This window comes from Solanum pennellii, chromosome 2, assembly GCF_001406875.1.
Source record: "Solanum pennellii chromosome 2, SPENNV200".
Lineage (NCBI taxonomy): Eukaryota > Viridiplantae > Streptophyta > Magnoliopsida > Solanales > Solanaceae > Solanum > Solanum pennellii.
In genome coordinates this window covers 52,228,717-52,239,229 of record NC_028638.1, presented here as the reverse complement: position 1 = coordinate 52,239,229, position 10,513 = coordinate 52,228,717, and the positions used below count along the sequence as shown (strand labels likewise).

At 35.2% G+C, this 10,513-nt stretch overlaps 1 protein-coding gene across 1 annotated transcript; it reads left to right on the top strand.

Annotated features, from left to right (window-relative positions):
- Window positions 1-432: 432 nt before the first annotated feature.
- Window positions 433-7,494, top strand: LOC107011073 (succinate dehydrogenase [ubiquinone] flavoprotein subunit 1, mitochondrial). The gene is made up of 16 exons (XM_015210397.2): window positions 433-773; window positions 1,214-1,381; window positions 1,919-2,006; window positions 2,364-2,510; window positions 2,697-2,837; window positions 3,122-3,207; window positions 3,297-3,389; window positions 3,486-3,549; window positions 3,753-3,896; window positions 4,591-4,778; window positions 4,893-5,067; window positions 5,141-5,311; window positions 5,482-5,551; window positions 5,651-5,771; window positions 5,860-5,897; window positions 6,932-7,494. Exons 1-16 carry the CDS (start codon window positions 681-683, stop codon window positions 7,032-7,034), a joined length of 1,890 nt encoding a protein of 629 aa, XP_015065883.1. The 5' UTR covers window positions 433-680; the 3' UTR covers window positions 7,035-7,494.
- Window positions 7,495-10,513: the final 3,019 nt, after the last annotated feature.

Below are 10,513 nucleotides of genomic sequence, written 5' to 3'. Positions count from 1 at the left end.
TTTCTGGAGCATTAGTTAAGAATAATTAAGATGGCAAGTCTAAGATGACTTTGTTAAGCGGCGGGAACATAGGCCACGCTGCAAGGTTTCCAAATCATTTGCGCGTCCATTCTCATACCATTTATTATGGAAACCTTTCTTTAGAATAATCTGGGGATTATTGGTAAGAACAAATTAATTTAAATCAATAACATAATTTAATTATTTGTGTTTCATTTAGAATTTTAAAAGAATGATATTTCATATTTTCTTGCGAAATAACTTTTTTTTAGGATTTTATTTGGTTCAGGAATAAATTGGAATATCTCAAAATTAATATTTTTAAAATAAAATTTACACGTTAAACGTAATACTATTATTTTATGTTTACATAAAATAAATTAATTTTATGATTGTGATAGAAGAAAAGCAAATATATAAAAGAAAGAAATTACCGGCTTGTCGTACAGAACGTGACGGTGGCCGTTTAGTAATAATGGTTAACATTAGGGGTAGTTCCAGTAAAGTGGGAATATAATCGTCAGTCGCCTTATACTTTGTCCCGGTACCCAAAAAAAGAGCATCCCATTTTCACATCCATTTGATTGCTCTACATTGTATTCTGTACTTCTTCATCTATAACTCCATTCAATCTCCGAACAGAATCCGCACCGGCATATTGGTTTCCGATACGTTTCAGGATGTGGCGCTGTGTGTCGCGTGGTCTTCGCGCTTCCTCCAACAGATCTATCTCCGGCGGCGGCCATTTTCGCCGACTCTTCTCCTCACAAACTGTACGGTCCCTCTCTCTTTTTCTCAGTCTATTTATTCGATCAACTAATTATAAGCACCCGATTCTATCGTTTTATTGAATCTTATTGATTTTCGATTGATACATTTTGTATTGAAGCGTGTTCTAATCATTGTTGGTGACCTAGCTGTTGGCGAATCTTAGGATCTTTGGTTGATTGAGTTTTAGTTTTGACATCACATCAGGTTAACGACATAGATGTTATTGCATTTGATCTTCTGTTTTGAAGGACTTTGTGTGCGATTGTTCTAGAATCTCCGAGCTTTTAAGATTTCTCAATTTAGCCTTAAAGCTCTTTTTTTATAATCATTTTGACTATTTTTTACTTTTATAAGCTGAGGTTTCACTTTTCTATTTCATAATTACATATATAAGATTCTGATGATAATTTTTCATTGTTGAATACTGTGTGCTGCCTAGCAGAATGTGGGAGGCTCGTCCTACACGGTAGTCGATCACACATACGATGCGGTGGTGGTCGGTGCAGGCGGTGCTGGGCTTCGTGCAGCAATAGGGTTGTCTGAGCATGGATTCAATACTGCTTGCATAACCAAGCTCTTTCCTACTCGATCTCACACTGTTGCAGCTCAGGTACCTGGATTCTAACTCTGCCAATTTTTATTTATATTTATTTTCTTGGACTAGGCATTATTGTTGTATCATTGTATGGTAGGGAGGAGAAGACTCCAAATTTTAGAAGGAAATATGTTGCACAAAGAACATCGAATAATATACTCTAATTGGGACTCTTTGTTCCTTGTTTTCGGGTCGCATGTTTATTTGGTGGGCTGGGCCAACTAGACAATACTCATTTTTACGCTGCATTTTCTTGGAGATGATTAGAAACTTGAACAAGGTTCACTGGATTTACTTTTAAAAAATTAAACTCATGACAGTGGCAGTTGAGATAGATTTGTGTTTTAGTTCGTACAGAATGCTATCTGCTAGTAAGTGAGAGATTACTTAAATATTATTATTCTTGCTTGTGTCAATCTTGCTAACTTAGAGAAATTGGGGAGAAAGCTGGTTTGCTCTGCAGTTTGATGGGTCTGGATTTGAAGATTGATTGACTAGAATAGGATTTTACATGTAATTGCTTAAGTTTTGGTTTGTGATTTTCCTTTGTAGGGTGGTATAAATGCTGCATTAGGCAACATGACAGAAGACGATTGGAGGTGGCACATGTATGATACAGTCAAAGGAAGTGATTGGTTAGGTAAGGTTTATCTTGAAGTCAGATTTTCTCTCTGTCTGTTGGCATTAACTCAATGCTTCTTTTGTATGAATAAACCACGTGAAGCTCAAAAGTATAGATTAGAAATATGCAGCTTGACAGTTACAGTTTGTATCTCTTACTTGGACCTGTTCTACTTCAAAATAGAACCAATTGCTTTCAATGGGCCAAAGTTACACGGTTTTAACCACTTTGATGTATAAACTCTATGACCTGTTTTACATTTTTGGCAAAACCCATAATTTTGTTTTGGAGAAAGGTATGAACTGGCCAACTTTTGGACCTTTGATATTATGGCTTGGGTTTTTCTTCGTCTCAATGCAAGTGTGTTGATTCCAGGTGATCAGGATGCTATCCAATACATGTGTAGAGAAGCTCCCAAAGCAGTTATAGAGCTTGAGAATTATGGTTTGCCTTTCTCTCGAACAGAAGATGGTAAAATATATCAACGTGCATTTGGTGGTCAAAGCCTGGACTTCGGAAAAGGTAAGAAGTTGAGCACTTGATCTAGTTGTATTATCACCTGGGTACCGAGTCGCATTTGTTATGGAGCTTTACCCTCTGATGTGGGACTTTTTGCGCGAATCCAGATTTAGTCGGACTCCAATGTGGGTATCCAGGAAACCAAAAAAAAAAAAAATCTCAATCTGACTCTTGTTTTCTCTTGGACAGGAGGACAAGCATATCGTTGTGCATGCGCTGCGGATCGGACTGGGCATGCTCTATTGCATACTCTTTATGGCCAGGCCATGAAGCATAATACACAGTTTTTTGTGGAATATTTTGCTTTGGATTTACTAATGAACAGTGATGGTATTATCTTCTACTTAGAAACTCAGTTTTATGTCATATGATTAAATATTAGCCTAGTTTGAAATTACTTGACTTGCACTGCATACTTTGAAACATTGTGGTAGTAATCTAGCATGTCATACTAAAAATGATCCTGTATTTCTTTTGATTTTTTAACATTTTTCTGATATGAATATTTATCAGTATACATGTGGTTGAAGTTATATGGACCTCTTGCTCATTTTTAGCTGTTTCATTCTACTAATCAACTCTTCTCTGTGCTTTAAATAATGCGTCGACATCAGGGAGCTGCCAAGGTGTAATAGCACTAAATATGGAGGATGGTACCTTGCATCGATTCCGTGCTGCCAATACAATTTTGGCCACCGGGGTACTTACTGGTTAACATTGACCTCTACTTAGACCTCTTGAAGTAGTAATGAATTTGTAAGCGTTCTCTTTTATAAATGTTTGTATTAGGGTTATGGCCGAGCTTACTTCTCGGCAACATCTGCTCATACTTGCACTGGAGATGGTAATGCTATGGTTGCGCGTGCTGGGCTTCCTCTTCAGGTCATTCTATAATGACATCTTCTGACCATGTCAATTCCCCCTCCCCCCTTCTATGGGTACTTTATTTTAAATAAACTCTGCTATGTCTCTTTGCAGGATCTTGAGTTTGTGCAATTTCATCCCACTGGTATATATGGGGCTGGTTGCCTCATTACTGAAGGTTTGTTTCTTCTTCAATGCTATTAGTGATGGTAATAATTATATTGATTGTCCATTCTTCTGTCAATTGTTCTTCCATTTGTGTTTCCTGATGTACAGTGTTTTTCTTTCCTTTTTGAGAGTGATTTCTTGAGTATAGTATTTAACTTTTCTGTTGACATTCTTGAATTTCTATTTGTAACAAGTGCCTCATTCCATGCTTAGGATCTCGCGGTGAAGGTGGTATCCTGAGGAATAGTGAGGGTGAGCGATTTATGGAAAGGTATGCCCCAACTGCCAAGGATCTTGCCTCAAGAGATGTTGTTTCCAGATCTATGACTATGGAAATTCGAGAAGGGCGTGGTGTAGGTATGATGTCATTAATTTAGCCGAATTAAGAAGTTTATTCTTTTAGCACTCTTGTAAGAGCCCTTGTCTTAAGCTTAAGTCATTGTGGTCTGTGGTGGAGTAAGATTCTATAGGCTTAAAATGCACTGGATGGATATCGACCACGAAGTTTATGATCTGTCTGTTTAAAGTCATCATGTTACGATGACCATAGTGAAAGTCTGAAATGCGAGATCTTTATTTAATTGGATATATTATATTCAATTCATATCTAGCTTCTGTCTGACTTAGACGTCATTGTTATTTTTATTTGTTTAGAGCATAATTATATAGGCATGATGGTAAGCCACCTAAATCGTAAGGTAATTTTGCTATAAAGTCAACTGCATTTGTAATATAGCAACAATCTAAATTAAATAAATAGTAAATGTTTCAACTCTGCATTGAGATATACTAGTTCATGAGAACTACTCATCGACCAATTTCAATTATCAGTGGAAGTGAAGCTTGTTTGTTGTGAAAACTTTAAGTATCATAACTTCATAAGTGTGTGTGTGAGTGTGTGTGTGAGACTGCAAATGACAGTACTTATTCTGAGCATTGTGGATGTTTGTGGCATGTGTTCAGGATGGACTCCTGCCCTGTTTCCTCCCCTTCTTCTTCCTCCTCTAAAGCAGTTTTCAAACGTCTGATATTGTTGTCAAACTTTCGATAGGACCTTTGAAGGACCATATCTATCTTCACCTCAATCACTTACCTCCAGAGGTTCTTAAGGAGAGACTTCCGGGTATCTCTGAAACAGCTGCCATTTTCGCTGGTGTTGATGTAACTAAGGAACCAATTCCTGTTTTACCTACCGTGCATTATAATATGGGAGGAATCCCAACTAATTACCATGGCCAGGTATGAAAAATTAGTTAACATCTCCCTCTCTGAAAATCTATTTTTCAACTTTTGTTTTTCTTACCTGCTCCATTTCTGAGGTTGAACTCATTTTTTGTATGTTTTGTTTGGAAGGTGGTCACGAAAAAGGGGAATGATCCAGATGCTGTGATCCCTGGACTGATGGCTGCTGGTGAAGCAGCATGCGCATCTGTTCATGGTGCCAATCGTCTTGGTGCAAATTCTCTTCTAGATATTGTTGTTTTTGGACGGGCATGTGCTAATAGGGTTGCAGAGATACAAAATCCAGGTTAGAGAATTTGTTTATATAACCTTTAGGCATGCATAACATGTTTAAGATTTCTGAACTTTCATATCTCCAGGCGAGAAACAAAAGCCACTTGAAAAAGATGCTGGAGAGAGGACCATTGCATGGTTGGACAAGATTAGGAACTCAAATGGTTCATTGCCCACCTCAAAGATAAGGCTGGACATGCAAAGAGTTATGCAAAACAATGCTGCTGTCTTCCGCACACAAGAGACATTAGAGGAAGGTAGGAAGAGGAGGTGTTTTCATATTTTTAAAGTTTATCTATATCATATTTTTTTTGGCAATAAGTGTCTTGGGAAAGTTTTATTTTTTATTTTCTTTTAAATATTCGGAGACTTTATCAGCTGAGCTGACTATTTTCTCTGCACCTTTTTTTCTCTGTTGCGGTTACAGGTTGCCAGCTCATTGACAAAACATGGGAGAGTTTTCATGATGTTCAGTTGAAGGACAGAGGTTTAATATGGTATTATTGCGTGGAGGAGATTATGAATCGTTATTAAATATTAGGTCTTCCTTTTCGTCTTGTTGTGTTCCTGAATTTCCTTCTATTTCAAATTCATAGGAACACAGATCTTATAGAGACTATTGAGTTGGAAAATCTTTTAATTAATGCATGCATCACCATGCACTCAGCCGAGGCAAGAAAAGAAAGCAGAGGAGCTCATGCTCGTGAAGATTTTACGGTCAGTTTCAATTATTTATGAATCAGATAGTAGTGCCCTTTTTTTTCTTGTTTGTTCCTAATGGTTTGAACTTTTGATGGTTTTGCAGAAAAGAGATGATGAGAAGTGGATGAAACACACCATAGGGTAAGTATTTTCCTTGTTTATTTTGATGGCTTACTTCTAGTCAACTTTCCTTAGTCTCTGCAATTGATGAAAGGTTTGCTTGATCATCCAATAAATCACCTTTCCATGAACATATCTTGTTGGGAGGGAGGGAAAGCGGAGGAGTATTGCAACCATTTTTGAGAATCTGTACCTAGTGTGATCTCACAAGTGGGGTTTGGAAAGGGTGGGGTGTACGCAGACCTTACCTCGACCTTGTTGAGGTAGAAAAGTAGTTTCTGACAGATCTCGGCTCAAGAAAAGCATGATCTAAAACTGATCTGACAAATACTAAAGTAAAAGCTATAGTGAAAATTTTATGGAAAAGAAAAGTAGTGGCAACAAAAACAATAAAGATAGCCCCAGTAAAAGAGACAACAACAACAATAGCTGAAAAACTGAAGAATAGGATAATAATAATATTAATAATAATAATAATAATTCTGATAAGAGGGAGCAAACAAGGTGCTCTAAGCTAGTAGCCTAGAACCATGCTCTCCCGTGGGAAAGAGAGAAATTGCTTGATTACCTACTAACCCTCTACCCTGCCTTCATGTTTTTCCGTCTTTGGTCATGTTCTCAATGAGCTGAAGATGTGTTATATTATGTCTTAATTGTTTCTCCCCAATTCTTTTTCGGTCTACCTCTACCTCTTGTTGGGCCCATCACTGGCAACCTCTCTCAAGTCTCACCTCTTCATTGGAACTTTTGTGTTCCTTCTCTCTACATGCCCGAACAATCTCTAATCCTTGCTTCCTGCATTTTTTCTCTCGTAGTGTATCCATACATCCATCATCTCGTGAAATTGATGTAATACTTCAAAAAATTATTATTATTTTTTTGTGAAAATCAGTATTATCCTTCAAAAATTATTATCCATCAGAATATGTTCCTGTGGTGGTGACTTAATTGTTCTCCAGTGCTCTTACCATGATTGATGCGCTCTACCGATTAAAAGAATCATGGTAGATGTACCCTACCAAGTGCTCAGCTTAACAAAGTTCATATATCTGCAGATATTGGGAGGACGAGAAAGTTCGGCTAGAATACAGACCAGTGCATATGAACACTCTTGATGATGAAGTCGAGTCGTTCCCACCAAAGGCTCGTGTCTACTGATATACTCATTTATAGGGGGATTTGGATGGCGTAGAAGTTGATAATAAGGAAGGCTGCAATAAATCGCCAAAATTGTGAAATTTTGGTAATAACTGTTTGATTTATTTGTGCGATGATTTGTAAGCAGCCTGTGAAGTGTTCAGAAATATTAGAAGCAGAACACCGTTTGAAGACATTATCTCCTTAACCTGGTTTTTTCATTTTCTAGAAAAACTAAGCAAGCCACAGAACCGTGTGATTTATGCATCTCACTAGACATGAATGTCTGTTGCTGGCCTTTCTAATAAATGTTTATTCCGACTTGCTGAACCTTTTATTGATCTTCGTACTGTGAAAAGGTGTGTAGAGGATGACAGCAGTCTCTACTTTTGATTTTTAATTTGTGAATTCTGAAACATTTGACCTGCTCTTGAAAAGTAGCATATGCTTAAGAAAGCAGTTGACCTGCTCTTGAAACATTTTCATTTTTACGTTAGATATTTGTGAGTTGGCTTGTGTTCGATGCATAAGGTAATTAAAGATTTTTTAAAATTTGTGTTAACTGATGATGATGTTTCACAAAACTGTAGTCTCACAAGAGATTTAGCTGTTGCGTACTATGGTAACTTTTCCTTAATACCAATTTGTATTGATCAGTGGTAGACCAAGGTAGGGCAAAGCACTTCGTAGGAGTGAATATTTCAGCTTAAGCTGCTGAGTACTATTTTTTGTCCTAATTTTAAGAAACAGTCACGCTGATAAAATAATTCATTTGGAGTTTGACTATTGTTCTGATGCAGTTAAATGCCATTTGATCTTGTCCATTTACAGGAAGAACATTGCTGCTTTCCCCTTATAATGGGTTTCACCATTCTGTCTTGAAACCAACTGTTACAGGCTTACAGCACACTATAACTTTAGCTAAAATAAATTGTAATTTCTCAATTCTCTCTCTTGGTACCGCTACAACTGTTGTGGTTGTCATCTCGAGTTGGACAAGGTATTTCTATTGACCAAGACTCTTTAAGAAGTGTTATACTATCAGTTAAGTCTTCAGATGAACCTTGTTAAATCTAAAAGCAATTTTAATAAAAATTTGACGAATTAAGATCTTTTACTCAATTATAAAATGAATAAATTTTTTTTAGCTTTTTTGATTTCTTTCATGTGGAAACTAAAATCTCTTGTAAAATGAATATAAAACTAAAAAATAATAATGATAAATGAACGTGACCAATTATCCCTTTACCCATACAACCTCGTAATTATAAGTAGACATAATCAATTCTCCCTTGGCTACACAGCCTCGTTATCAAGACAGTAGTAAGAAATTCTTAAGTGAACTATTAAATTATAAGGAGTTGCATCATCTAAGCCTTATTCAAAAATGACTTGAATTTTATGTATTTAACTCAAAAATTGTTTCAACCTCCCTCTTTTTTGTATATAAACTTTATTGCAACGTTAAGCCTCTAAAATAAAGGTGCTTGAAAAAAAATGTTTTGTTTTCTATTTTATGCGTAGTCTTTGATAGAAGAACTATTATTCTGCATCTTAATTGGAGTAAGTTTGGATCTTATTTTTTTACAAGTATTACCTAACGTTTCTTTTGGAAAAAAAAACAAAAAAATTAGAACCTATCGTAATGTAACTCTCTTTTATCAAATCAATTTTTGTTTTCTCTCAGATAAAAAGGGCAACAGAAGACAGGACTATAGAAAAAAATAGTATATATACTTTATATATTAAAAGTCTACGTCAATTAATTTGTTTAATTAATAATCAACAGTTAGTCCATAGTTCCCTTTTTCAGTCAAAAAGTGCGGTGCAATTTCACTCAATTGGCAACGTTCATTTTCCAACCTCCCAAAAAGTCCACTAAGAGACATTCAGAAAGCCACTAAATATGTCTCTTTGCTTTGTTCCTAAAACTCACAACAAAGTAAAACGTAGAAGCTTATCCACTAAATCAGTTCCTTCTTGGATTTGGATCAATAAACCAATCTATTACAACCTTTGACCAACAACCTCTTTTGTCATTATTCATAACACTGTTGTAATTAACTAAACTTTTCAAGATTTTATCTCCATGAGTTTGTAATTTTGTACTACTATAGTACGTAGAGGAGGTAGGCTTGGTGGACAATACTCTAAAAATCATACTCTAATATAAAAAATTAACAAATTTTCAATTTTCTAAGTTATGAATCCAAATCAAAATTAATGTATCCATCAATATTCATCAATGCGGAAAAAGAAAGGGATAGTCACAGTTCAACGTCTTTGAATGACCTAGTTTACAAAACAATCAGCAAATGTATAGATTTTGTATATTTCAATCATATTGATAAATAAGTTTGATCGAACATTTAAAAAAAGAAATATAGAGAATTAGTAATAGTATGTTAGATTTTCTCCCTCGCTGTTTAAGCCAACTTTAAGTTCCGTCGAAGGGTTTTTGTCACATACAGTTTGAAGGTGGAACAAAATTTAAGGAAACGAGATAAGGTTATCAACAAATAAGTTCAAATAAAAGAACATTAATTTTGGGGAGTGAGAAGTGACTAGTGGAGTGATTAATTCATTGGAAGAATATAATTTGCTACTTTATTTCTTTTTGTTGATAGAATTGCTACTTGTATATATGTGACAGGTGCAAGATAATCAATTCTGTCATTTCCTTTTTCTTATCACAAAATAATTAATATAAAGAGTTTAATCTTTGAGACAATGTTCTATAAGTGGGTCCTTTTGTCTCTTTAAAAAAGAAGTTAAAGTTAATGTAAGTGAAGTTAAGACCCATTTTCAACTTTTACCTTTTTTTTTAAAAAAAAAATGAATATGGTGTCATTTCAGCTTTTTCGCACCACAAAATACGTGTCACTTCTCACTTAGCAAAAAGTATCTTTTTACAATGTATTCGTTGTATTTGTACCACTTAAGAAAACAAATTCTACTATTGAACTTCTACTTTCTTAATGTTAACTGCTAATTAAGGACCGTTTGGATGGACTTAATAAAAGTAGATTTAAAAAAGTACTTTTGAAAGTGCTGAAACTTATTTTTAACATAAGCAGTTATGTGTTTGGATAAAAGTGCTGAAGTTGCTATGCCAAACGTGAAAAGGGAAAAATGGAAGAAAGAGATGTTAGGGTTATGTTGTAATTTGAAGATTGTATAAAAATATTAAGGGCAAAAAGATAAAAATGTGGTCAACTTAAAACAGCTTATAAGCTAAAAAAAAAGCACCTCTACCCCAGCTTTTAACTTTTGGCTTAAAATAAGTTTTTTTAACTTAAAATAAGCTATTTTGAGTATTGCCAAACAGCTAAATAAGTCAATAATCAGCTTTTAAGTCAGTTTGACCAGCTTTTAAGCTGAGCCAAACAGGCTCTAAGTCTTAGTTTAGACGCCTATATAAAGTTTAGATGACTAGATTTTTGAAATTACTGTTCCTGTTTCTTTTAAATGTTAAAAAGATGTGCAATATTACTATTATA